General features: G+C 34.3%; 1 protein-coding gene across 1 annotated transcript in view; it reads left to right on the plus strand.

The window, feature by feature from the left end:
• Positions 1–1,334: 1,334 nt before the first annotated feature.
• LOC149532147 (purple acid phosphatase 18-like) overlaps positions 1,335–14,064 on the plus strand; it is a 36,153-nt gene continuing 23,423 nt past the window's right edge. Inside the window, exons 1-2 of the mRNA XM_089808842.1 lie at positions 1,335–2,029; positions 9,293–9,584. Coding sequence (XP_089664968.1) covers positions 1,898–2,029; positions 9,293–9,584 — 424 coding nt within the window. The 5' untranslated portion in view covers positions 1,335–1,897. The remainder of the gene's footprint in view (positions 2,030–9,292; positions 9,585–14,064) is intronic.

Here is a 14,064-nt window from a genome sequence, read left to right on the forward strand (position 1 = left end):
GTTCTTTCATGTATTAAATAAAAGCAAGATTCATAAAAAGAATCCAAATGTAAAAATGAAATGAAATTTATGCACTTAAATATTGGATTAATTGTTGTTGCCATGACTCTTTATTGGATGTATTTTCTTTTGGTAATGGATTGTGTTTAGAATTTTGATAGTTGCTTTCTTTTTGCGTACTAAATATATTCTTATTTCTAGTTACAATTTACTTTGATTGTATGAATTTGTGAAGATTCTTACAAATTGTCTATTTTACAAGATGTAACAATGGATGAAAGGGAAATGGCAAGTAAGAAAATAAATCCACATTAGGAGCAAAATTGGTTTGCGAAGTGTGAAGGGAGATCTAAGATTTAGATTTGACAGATATCAAAGTGTATGCTGGTAGACAATTTAAAAAAAAATTAAAATTGTTTAGAGAATATTGATATAAAAATATTTGTATAGTTTTCGATAATTTTTTATTAAGTTTGATAAGTATTTAGTAGTTGTACATGATGGATGGACATTTAGATAATAAATATTTGCTTATTTGTACAAGTTGTAATATTTTTTAGTTATAATTGAAGTGTTAAGATGTGATTATTTCTACTTGTTTTTTCATATTAGATCTCATGCTTACATAATTTTTTTAATAATATGATATGCAATGGACATATCTAATTTCCACTTACTCTTGATTATTTATTGAAGATTTGGTATTTAAAATTAGATGCACTTATAATAGTCAATTTCTTTTAAATTATTTAAATCAGTCTATTACATATCATTCAATAATATATACATGATTTTTTTTGTTTGAAAATTTTAAGTTCTCAATTATACAATCTTTAATTCCATACATCACATATTTTGATAATAAAATAATTATAAAATAAATATTTACTAAATCTGAAACTAATTTATTCTCTTACAAACATGGACAGTCACAATTGTTACAATGACTATTGGACCCCACACTTAGTGATCCCTCACCTATATGAACATTTTTGTATATATATATATTTTGACACCTCTTTGTTGAGCTTATGTGATTTAAAGTCTTCTAAATCACACTCAAAATCTTGAGAATCTGCTATAAGAAGCTCGCTGTTTTACGTAATCTTGTTTTGTAATTGACTCTCCTTCAAATTTTCTTCGAACTGCTTCCAGATATTGGACATCTTGATATGCTGCACACTCAAAGATGAAGGCCAATGTCTATACGGACATCAAATCAGCATTTTACCGTTTTAAAAATTAATTAAAAATCATTTTACAATTTTATCTTAAATTTAAATTTATTTAAAAATTACCATTTTAAAAGTCATTGCATTCACTTAAAACACCCGTGATTTGATCAACGAAAAAGACGAAAATGAATCCTTTTCCTATCCACCGAAACTTACTGCAACGAAAAAGAGCATTGCAACATTGTCTTTTACCCAGAGGAAGTCCCACCATTTGACTCCGCTCTCTAAAAATAAAATATGCTCAAGTGCGTTTGCCGGCTCGTGATATAGTAATTCCTTCACTGGAGTTTGGATGCCAACCGAACCAACAATGTATTTGTATACTTCTGTGCAGGCTACTGTATACCTACTTCACTCATCTAATTGTTTGGGCTTTTGAGAACTTAAACAGGGAGTGGGCCAGTGAGAACAAAAAATGCAGCTATTACTAAGAATAATGCCCGTCTGTCAGCTAGGTTGGTAATGTGGATGAGGCGTGCACACAAAAAGAAAAAACTCATTCCGTGGCCTGTTATGCTATACCTGTCCTGAATAGTAAAAATCCCATATCTTTTCTCTCCATGGTCTTGAAGAGTGTTTCATTTCCAGAAGTAAGGCTTAGCTGAAAGTGCCTCTTATATGATCTTTAAAGATACAGAAGTTTCCCAAGGCCAAGGGTGGGCATGGTTTCAATGGGTGCTGCTTTACCGTTTTTTGTGTTGTATTTTGGTTATGCTTGTGCATATGTTCGGCCTCCTGCCCGCGCCATGCTCTCTCTTGATTCTCACTCGGCCTCACACATGGATCCTCAGCAGGCATGCTACTCTTTTCTAACATAATCTATCTATCTGATGCTTTATTTCCATGAAAAAGACGTACTCAGTATTTGTTGCTTTCTTTATTTAGGTTCAATTTGGCATGAATGACTTAGCATAAAATACAGTTTAGTTTGGTTTGAGTGGTATAAGTGCAGGGCAGTAATAAAAAACTAGTCAGGAGGAGCTGTCTAGAGATTTGATTTAATATAATTTTACTCAAGTTGATCCAGAAGACTTACGAAGTTAGTTTACTGGATTTGGGTTTTCATAGACCCACATATAAGTTTTAGCATCCACTAGTGAATGCTCTATTTACTTCTTCCATGTTCTACCTCCATCTTGAGTAGCCGTCCACAGGAACTCACTCATCTCTTATGGGATTGAACGGTCTGCTTTGTACTCGTTACGTAAGACTGAGACGATATTCACATTCTAAAAAAGGTTTAACTGAAATTGGCAAAATGAACCATTGCCTGGTATAAAAATGTAAGGTTTTGGCCCAGGACTTCTCAATATTGTAGTTGTTGGCATCAAGATCACAATTTAATAAGGTTAAGAAATGAACGAAACAACTTTGGGTTTAATTTATTTATCTCCTGCCTTTTTCACATCATTTTCTTGTACCTCTATTGCCTGAAGCGATAGTTAAATTTATTTTTAACGCAAGGAAGACTTTATTAAGTATATCAAGTGTCCTAATTATGGAATGATCCATTTGGTAAGTTTTGAGCTCAGTAATTGGTCCGAAATGTTTTGCGGCACGTATTTGTGACTATGGCGAATGTATCTGATATATATCTTCAAATAGAATATTCATAGGTACTATCTATCTTATTATAAATTTTTTGTTGGTGCTTTTCCTTGGTTGCTAATAAGCACTTTAGCTTAGATGCCACCCCTTAGGGTTATTGTTTCATCAAATTGAAAAATTCAATGCTCTAGACAAACTACTGGAACCAACATACAATCAATATTGGGGGCTCTACGCCCTCTAGAATTTGAACTTCTGTATTTTGCATGGTGGCATGCCCTCTCAACTACTTGATCACGCCCTTTTGGAATTAGAAAGTTTATTGAAATTCTGTCCATGTCCAGTACCTTTTAGTCAGATGTGGGCCACCTTGTCAATATGCCATGCCGTTTTGACAAGAATCTCACATGGAGATCAGTAAGATAAGTTTCTTAGATAAACACAAACATGTATTGCGAAGGAGTTTTTCACTAGTAAAGGATACACAAATAAATAATAATGATAGTGTGTATGTATGGTATGCACATCAATTCAAATAAGGGAGTGAGTGAATGTTTTTGTGGAAGTTTTTAATAACTTCTATGAGGGCAAACAGCATATGGAACACACGGATAGCTAGAAAATAGAAAAGAACACAAAGATTGAAGCAAAAAAGCCCAAAATTGCATCAAGATTCTTTTATCTTCAGCATCTTGAATTTCCTACTGTGTATTTTGATCAGGAAATCTACTACTCTTGGTATCTTTTCTTCTTCAAACAGATTGCTCAAGGAATTCACATTTACTGTCTCAAAGTAGTTGGTCCAAATATCCTTGTAGGCTGGGACTCCATAATGTAATGCCATTCTATTTCCATTGCTTCTTGAGTGCAATAGCAACATCTTCTTCTGTTTATTCTTCTTTAGATATCATCCATCTTCTGGTTCCAAATCTAAATTGATGTGAACTAGTTCTTATCTTAGGGACCAACATTTTTGCTTTTCATTTAAGTCCATTATTATGTAGTTCTGTTGTGAATGGTCATATGTGGGAATAAAATATTTGATGTAGTATTCCTATTTCTCCTCAGTTGCCCTATCCACACACTTTCTTTGGATTATCCTTGTACTTGCTTTTTATTTCTCCATTGTTATTTGGGAACTCCCTTATGCTAGTACCCCATTTAACTCATCCATCTTTTGTTCTGTTTCATTCACATGCTCTTTCTTCCGTCCAATTTCTCTTGTTGCCAATTTTTGGCCGGTAATACAGCTTGTTGTTCTCCAGTCTTCTTATATAACTTACCAATCAGAACATAGTTGATGCCTAGAAAAGACAATCTAGGAATAAATGATTTAATCTTGAGGTTATTTGTAATTAAATGTTTTTGTAATATCTCTATTTGTGTCAACTTTCTTTTTGAAGTGTCGCTACCTCATATCTCACAACCATATAGGACCATTGAAATCACAAGAAGCTCCAACCAAGTTTTCTTGGTTTTCCAATCCCAAAGCTCAGCTTCTGCATTTGTTTTTTAGTGAGTATCAGACATTCCATCCTCCTGTCCTTTTTTCTCTACATGTTTCTTAGCCAAGTTTATTGTGAAAATTAAGGTCCATGTACTTATATTCATTGATCACATGTAAGGGGTGGTCTTTACAAATGAAATTTCTCTTTCTCTTCAAGGTAAAGATCACGACCTTAGTTTTGTTAGTGCTCACTTGCATTCCCACCTCGTGACAGAATAGTTTTAGAGCTTTCAAGAGTTCCCTCAAGTGGTGTGCTGTTTCTGCCATTAAAATAAGATCATTTGCATATTGAAGCAACTTTATTACATAGCTGGGCAAGTGAACCCCTCCACCACCAGACTTGTCTATTCATTCTGATAATTTGTCAATGTACATCCTGAATACTGTAGGGGATAATGGACAGCCCTGCTCAACCCTAATGCCACTTTTGAAACATTCTGATTATCCTTGTTTGGTTCGAAATTCGGCCCATACTTAGTCATACAACCTATGGACAGCAGCCCTATAATGTTCTGGAATTTCCAATTTTCCATTCTTCTCCACAATTTGCTTCTAGGTATTGTGTCAAAAGCTTGCTTGAATTCGATGGAGCAGCAAAAGGCCTCTCCTCTTTGTTCATCCCAAACCTTCTCAATTAAGTGTTTTAGTGTAATGCAATGGTTGACTATAGAATGCTTCGGCCTAAAGCTCGCTTGCCCTTTTGCCTTCTTTACCTCCTCAGCCCAACTAGTAATTCATCTTTCTATTTTGCTTCCAAAAAGGCGAGAGGATTGATCATTATAGTGCTATAATTTGAAGGGTTGTTGATGTTGACACTTTTGAGCAAGGGGATGACAATAGTAGTCCTCCAAGTAATCCGAAACCCATTCCGAATAACTCCAATAAATATTTGATGTGTGAGGTCCTTTAAGCCCCATTTTAAATATTCTGCTTGTGGATCATCTAGGTCTCAAGTCTTGCTGCGAGTTTTCTTATTCCTTCTTTAATGTTTTTGAAGTGGAGAGTTAGCTCTTGAGTTGATTACTGGAGGGATGTCTTGATCTTGCACTCTCTCATAGACCTACTTTGCATACTCTAGCCATTGAGGATCCGTGATATTGTTCTCTTCATTTGTGTCTTTTTGCTGCGATTCTTTCCAGACGCCTCTTGGGTTGTGCCTCCCAAGAGAAATTAGTTCTTTCCTTCTAGTTTGCATATAATTCTCTTTTTTCAGTCTTACTAGCTTTGTATATTCCATGTTACTTCACCATATTTTGACCATTTTCTTTGCTGCCTTACATTCTTCATTATACCACAAATTAGCTGAAAGCTATTTTTGTTTCTTCTTTTAGGCCTAGACCTTTTTCATGGACTAAGAACTTTGAGGATTATTGAGGTCAATGTGATGTTGTTTGTCGCTTTCTTGTTTGAATCGACTATCTCATTAGCTCCAACTTCTTGCAGCTTTCTTTCAAGCATTGTTCATAAAGTTTCTTGGTTTTCATGCATCGGATCCTTCATTTTTCCGGTTACCCCAGAAACTAATCTATGGTTCAAGAGTTTAGGGTGGCTTCTATGTCTTACATACGGGTAGAACTCTGATATTTGGGGTGGTGATTTGTGAGACTCAGTTGACTTTATAGGACTGGCTACCAGGAGTGTTGACAAAACCATCCATACCAGCCAAAGATGCATCATGCTGTTACTATTGTTGCAGAAGGAATGACTACATGGATTGTACAAGATGGTGAGGACTTCCACTGTAACTACCACAGGGAATGACTTACATGCAACCCGATAAATCTTCTCATCATTCCTTACACTTCTTTTCTTAGGGCTGCCTATATAGAATATGTAAGGATTTGTGATCCCACAATCATGCAGTAAACTAATTATAGCACATTATCTCAGTAAAGGGAAGTGAAGACTTTACTAAGTTGACGAAACCATCCATACCAGCCAAAGATGCATCATGCTGTTACTATTGTTGCAGAAGGAATGACTACATGGATTGTACAAGATGGTGAGGACTTCCACTGTAACTACCACAGGGAATGACTTACATGCAACCTGATAAATCTTCTCATCATTCCTTACACTTCTTTTCTTAGGGCTGCCTATATAGAATATGTAAGAATTTGTGATCCCACAATCATGCAGTAAACTAATTATAGCACATTATCTCAGCAAAGGGAAGTGAAGACTTTACTAAGTTTTAAGCCTCAGTTACCGGGTACTGCTGTTTAGGCCCGGGTCCTGGTACTGGTTCTTCCGGGGTACTTCATGGGTTCTCTTTGGGTCCTTCATAGAAGGACACACAACAAATGTGGGCACCCAGGAAGTGCCCCAGGGCAGTAGGTTAGTTTATGTATGTATTTCTGATTTGTTCATCAGCATGCTCTTTGCATCAGCTTTAGATAGTGTCTTGCAACAGCTTGCTAATATTTTTCAAGTTAAAATTGGTCTATGTAATGCCCTTAGTTTATGACAGTTGTGAACAGCAACCTACTTTGATTCATTTGATGGTCACGGATTGATTTTTTATTTATTTGAAGATCTGAGTATATTACTATTGATAGATTTAAATAACCCAGCCAATAGTTATGTTTGTTGATCATGTTTGAATTGATCTCAATTTGTAATGGATGTAATCTGAAACCATATTAGTAATACATTATTTATTTATAATTTTATTGGCCAATATGGATTTATGAGCATCAATCTTCTTTTTGTATTTGTAACTTTGATGTTGAAAATAAATACATACATATATGGACAAACCTGAATCCGCAAGGAGGGAAAAATTGTCGTACCCATGTAACCGAACCACGTATCCATGCCCAAACTAGAACCTGAATTGGCAACTTAGTTTTAGGCATGTTGATAAAAGTGAGCAGATACAAGATTGCATTTTTTCTTACAAATGTGATTAATCACCATAGAAAGATGTGCGAAGTTGAGGCTGTTGAAGAATAATAAGTGACACTTTGGCTTTTAGGAGTGTCCGTTCAACTACTATGGCTGTCTCGTTGTTTCTGCAACTTCTATGATGCCTTGGTGTATTGTGATCCATAAACAGGGGGGTGTCTTGCAGGCGCTGTTCATACAATGGATATTTAGTGCCAACTCACTAACACTCTCTCACCGTAATCACTCTCTTAGATGTCTCTTACATTAATGTTCATTTAAGTGTTTATAATATGAAAGAAATTCATAACAGAAGGAAAGTATGCAAAAGACAACACACAAACAAGTCTAAAAAAATATTACCCTGGAGAAACCCTAAAGCAGGGAGAAGAATTTAACAAGAGTGATCTCTGCTCCTCATTATTGTATCTCAGCCAAGTCAGAGTGGTGTTACAATGCCTCTAAGTCATATTCAGAACTCTATAGTGATGAAACACCAAATCCTAACACTCGCAACCTTCTATACACCTTCAAACCCTGGATTGTCACCTTCGGAATAGAGTGATGGGATCAAAGGTACACATTTCCTCCAAAATCTTTGATGTTAGATATGTCTGATCAAATCAGATCTGTATATCCTTTTGATGATTATTCGAGATATCTAGATTGGTTGAATCCAAACAAAAAGGGGACTCTATGACTACATTGGATTAATTAAAAAAGAAGATGAATATTCAAAAGCTGCAAAGGTGGAACCTGAAATGGTGAAGAGTACAGAAGCACAAGAAGAAGTCAAGCAAAGAAGTGGTGATAGAAGAGCGGGAAGAAAGATCTGATTCTCAAATCATCAAACAAGAGGACTCCTCAATGACAGAAGATTTAAAATCCTGGAAACATCATCCCGTAGTTTTAGGTATGGACATAATTGCATCATATAATGATGATTCACAGTGTATTGAGAATGGTTAGACCATGCGATGCTATGCAACATATTAGTTGTGATATTGTGAAGATTGGATATTTGAGCTCAATGAAGAGGTCTTGCAGGTTTATTTAACTTAATTTTGGCCCGGTCAGTCAAATAAGTGTAAAATGTGTGTGTATATATATGTAGAGAAAAAAATGTTTCAACTTGAATATACTTGATAATTAGGCAGACTGCACAACATACAGGTGTGGAATTATGATAGTAGCATCCACAATTCAATCAACTAAGCAATCGTTTATGGTTTACGAGTCGACAATATAAAACAATTTGAATTAGTTGCAATTTTCGAATAATTTCTAGCATCTTTCCAATCTACATTTATTGTGAGCAGTCCTGTCTAAATCTATAAAGAAATTTGTAGCATAACTATCCTGTATCATTATTGCTAGATAAATTAGCCTTCTGGTTGGAGACTCAGAAATGAATTTAAATACAAGATGAATCCAACATTTCTCTAGACTCTGGCCAATTAAAGGAAATAAAATCAACTCTATGTCAATCGATGAATAAGAAAAATCATAATAAAAAACTGAATATTTGAGAATGATTCGGACCTTAAGAGTAATCAACAAGACTTTAAATAGAAGACATATAGATGGAGATATCAAGTGCCCTTGTGCATTTACTTTTGAATATACTAAAAAGTAAACATTCTTGTTGAAGTCTTTCTCTCACCATCTCGATGGGGTAGTATACCATAGAGGCTCATGTAAACTTTGGATGAAGGGGAATGACTAAAATGCATACAAACATCACTTTTAGTATATCTAATGTATTTATCACTAAAGGATTAAGTAATGCTGTTCAGTAATATTTGACATGGCCTCTACAAAACCAATTTGGAGATTCCACAGAGACACATATATACAAAATTATGTTAAATCAAATATTGAAGAATTGGAAAACACCGTATCAACATTCTAGAGAGATTTGATTAATATTATGAGTTTAGATCTTTATTTCTTTATACCTTTAAATCCACTTGACGACACTCGAGCCTGGTTCTATCCAAATGAAATTCAAATTACAAAAGTTTAGAAGGTACAAATATAATGCATCTTGTTCTCCTGTAGTACTGCATTCTATTATTGCAAGACTCATTTCTTGTTTCTTTTTTGATAAATACAGGTACACATTTCTTTGGTAGGGAAAAATCATATGAGGATCACATGGTTAACACTGTCTAAAGACGTGGCTTCAACAGTGGATTATGGAGCATCTGCAGGCACTTATATTTCATCTGCAAATGGAGAAATCACTAAATATTCCTATATGCTCTACAAATCAGGCTACATTCGTCATACTGTGATTGGACCACTAGATGCTGATAAGACATATTACTACCGATGTGGAGGCTATGGTCCTGAGTATAGTTTCAAAACTCCTCCATCACAGTTTCCTATTAGTTTTGCAGTTGTTGGTGAGATTTTTTCTTCAAAATCCATCAAATATTAAAAAATATGGAGCATGTAAATTCATTTGTGTGTGATAAAGAGGGAAGGAATAGTAGGGAAAATGGGCGCACATGTTGACTTTCTAAATAAATATGGTAGCTTATGATCCAGATAAAATAATTCTCATAATACCATCATACCTCAACCTCACTAGACATAAGAAATATGACGAGTGGTGAGGACATATAAGTTGTCCATGTACCACAAGTACTTGCAAACTTGAATGTCCAGCTTCAAATCCATAATGTTTTTTAACAAAAAAGATTATAACAGATTAATCACAATCAAATAAGGGAAAGTATTTTGTTATGGGAGGAAATGGGAGAGAACAGAATTAAATTACCATGAAGCTGGGTTTGTTATAGAAGCAGAACCAGATCTTGTTCAAATCTTGAGGAGACATAGATGATTGGTATCTTAATCATGTTCTCAATCAATTCACAAATACTAATGATCTAGGACCAAAACCTTAGTTGCTGATTCGTGACACAAATCCAATTCGGGCACGTGAATCGGATCTGTGGCTTCGGGATTTTTTTTTCCCCAATTATGATTCGTGGAGGATTCGTGCATATATATATATATATATACTAAAAAATAAGAGAAATATATATAATTCTAAAACTAAATCATTTCATAGTATGAATCAATGATTCTAGTATGCATCTATGAATCTAGTATACTTGATCAATGATAATTAATCTATTTTCATGATTATAAAGAAAATCAACACATTCACATTGAATTACTAAAAGTGAAAGTTTGTAACATTCAAAATATAGATCATTAAACTTTAAGTTTGTAACATGATTTACTCCTAAAAGAGTCAAGAGTCAAGACTAAAGTTTTTGATTTAATCATCAAATGGATTTTTAAGAAAATCCGCATCAGAGGGGTACTGATGAGCTGCAAGTGCTGCATCTGTATCAGTAGAGGAACCCAAACCACTAGTAGTAGAGGGGATTGTTAACTCATAATCCACCTCCTCATAATCCACATCAATCAAAGTGGATCTAGCGAGATCCCGGATGGTCATATCTAAATCAGGAGTCTCGGGTGCTACATCCCAAAGCTTTTTGGGCCCCTTCTTGTACTTGGGATCCTTCCGTGAAAACAAGCGCAAATTGTTGTAAATGAACACAAGGTCTTCTGATTTTTTTAGAGCCAACCGGTTGCGTTTGACTGAGCGGACCAAGGTCCAAAACTCATCTATCCATTGCAGATTAAGGGTCTTGGGATTCAAACATTCTTCTTCCAATGGTGTTGAATCTCCCTTATAGAATTTCAACAACCTTCCATTCTTGATATTACAATTAGAACTGCTACTTTCTAGGCTTTATAGATCTGGAGATTCCATCCAGCACCAAACTTTGATGTTACTGTGATGCTTGCCAATTAACTGTGAAAAACATATAGAACTGAATTCAGTCAGGTATATTACAAATTCTTATGTATTGTATATTAAAAAAATGTTTTTACCTTCCCAAAAATGGGATGTCTTGAAATAATCTTGTCACAGGCTCCACATTTTGTCAAATTTTCCAAAAACTGTGATACCATGCTGCTTTGATGAATCTTAAATTGCATGTTTCGAAAAGTCTGATATCAAAACTCAAATTAGATACATGCAACACATCATTTCACAGAAAATCATTGGGTCTTGGACATAGATTAGCATGGCATGCAATAGGTACAATGGACTATGGCTCTCAGACTAACATAATGCAATTTCACATGTGAAGTTGTTAAGCTAAGCTGAAGACAATGTGATAATATTCTGATCCCTTTGAACTGTTATGTTTCTTAGTTTGACATTGGATTTATTTTGCAAGATATATCAAATTGGGCATTGTTTCTCAAGCAATTCATCTAAAGATTATTGCTTCTAAATAAAAAGTGAAGCTGAATGGTTCTTTAGCCTTGAGTAGAATGGGAGTGAGTGCAACACATTATTGAGAAAGCATTTTCTCCTTGCATTGTTCCATTTATCCTAGTTCAATCTCCTTGCCTTACTCTAAGTGCTTACTGTCAATAAGTTGCTCTCTTAAATGATCAAAGCCCTCAGATATGCAGCTGTTATTTGAAATTTCTCGATCTCTAGGGAATTGTGGTGTTGAAGTGAACCATGAAATTGTGCCAGTTCGGCCCAAGATCTAAAGGATTCAATTGATTTTTTTTTGAAAAAAGGGCCTCAACATATTATGCTAGGCTTGAAAGCTATTAGTTCAAGCTTGGGAACCTGAACAACTAGAGAGAAGGATACATATTAGAAATCATGGGGGCAAATCAAAATCTATAATCTTTTTTAGATCCTTTTGAAGCTTGGTTGGCCACCAGTGAGGGGGTGAACAGTAACAAATAATGTTCTGATTGTCAAGAGTCCCATCTGCTACTTTATTGCGTTCTCTAGGAACATGGCTAACTGAACCTCTTGAAACTTATCTTGCTATTTTCCATTTTCTGCTATGTAATCCTTGACTGCAAGCTGTTGATTACCTTGGAATGAGATTCATGTGGCTTTTCTGCAACCCAGTTTTGAGAGCCTCTTGCATCCCCTTATAACAGTGTTTATCTTTTCTAAATTATTTGTGATTTGTAATGGTTTTTCAGCAAAGACAAAGATTAAAAATTTATCTGAATATCTACCAATGCCCCTCTTACTTATTAAGGGAAGTAATTTGTAAAATGCTTGCTTGATATTTGTTAGTTCCCGAGATCACTGCATATGTAATAGCAATGCCATAATGTTTGGTATGTGTTTTCCAAATGTATCAAACACATACATTTATATTGAGAATAGGCAACTAATAGACATGTCCCTTCATGTGACATGTCTATTCAATAATCAGATAATTAATATAATAATATATTTAATCATATATATATATATATATATATATATAATATTATTATATTACTCTCTTATATATTTGTATCTCATATAATTGTATATATGTTTATCTGACAAAAGCTTTCAAACATCAACATTCCCTCTAAGCTAGGGAGGATAAACACAAGATAGATATTACATCATTGGTAATATTAGGAATGACAAATTTTATGGATATCTCATTTGATATCTTTGAAGTTTTCCACCATTTGATATCGCATTCAATATCACGAGTATTGGTCTTCTAGAATACCAGCACATGATATTCACCAAGTACTCAAAAAAATAGGTTTTGATATCACATCTGATATCAAAAGTATTGGCCTCCTAGAATATTAGTGATATTCACCAAGTACTCAAAATGTTTTGGTATCACATTTGATATCAAGAGTATTGGCCTCCCAGAATATCAATGATATTCACCAAGTACTCAAAAGGGTTTGATATCACATACGATATCAAGAGTGTTGGCCTCCTAGAATGTTGAGATGCAAGACATTCACCATATGCTTGATTTGTTTGATCTCATAATACAAGTTGTTGTAAGATTGTCACCTTACAATAACTTCTACAAATACAAGTGACCTCATTTGGAAGTCATCACTTCCTCATGATGTACACAAGAGGTAGGCCCATTAAAATCATAGGTCTATTCATGAATCACAATCCTTTGGCTGCTACAAATTATTGATCACTGGAAAATCCATCTCAGCATGGTCTATTCCCTCTGATTATGATATAATTAAGATCTTCAAAGACCAACTGAAACATATCCTCTATCTACTTCTTCAGACGAATGTGTTAGACTCCCTCTGAATATCAATCTTTTGAGTTTCTTATCCAAACTTGCCTTCAACAAAGTAGACTCCCTCTGAATATCAATCTTTTGAGTTTCTTATCCAAACTTGCCTTCAACAAAGTGTCAGACTCCCTCTGAATTTGATATCAATCATTTTTCCTACAATAACTATCTTAAAGGAAAACATCAAAGAAAATAACTCTTATAGTAGGTATTGAAATAAAAATAAGAGATTTAACTATAAATATTTTATTAAAAAATACTTATCTCATTTAATACATCCATTCATTTATTGCTCATTGTACTTCCCTACACATTCTTCTAGTACTCAATATGTTCACACCTCTTTTTCCCATTATGTCTCACTACTTTTCAATTTATATGTTTGTAGAGAGACGTATCTTTTCAAAATAGTGTCAATTTCTTGACTTTTATTAATCACACTTATAATCATGACTCAAAAATGAAACACACTTTTCTTGATAAAATTTAGTCTTCTTCGTAAGGAGGTTTCGATTGTAGTTATTGTTCATTTATAATAGATATGCCAACAAAGCCGCTTAACTTTGTATGGGACTAAATGCTCATATAATTGATGCTTATTGTGCATTTCCTAATGTTGATTCCTTCTATATTAGTTTAATTTTCACCTTTCACATTCGATGCTTTTTAGTTTTTATCCCTGATCGAAGATTTTTATATTTTATATCCTTCACAATCTTTTATTTATTACTATTATATTTTGATATAACTTGGA

Source organism: Cupressus sempervirens, chromosome 11, assembly GCF_028749045.1.
Source record: "Cupressus sempervirens isolate cs-2001-9-10 chromosome 11, ASM2874904v1, whole genome shotgun sequence".
NCBI lineage: Eukaryota > Viridiplantae > Streptophyta > Pinopsida > Cupressales > Cupressaceae > Cupressus > Cupressus sempervirens.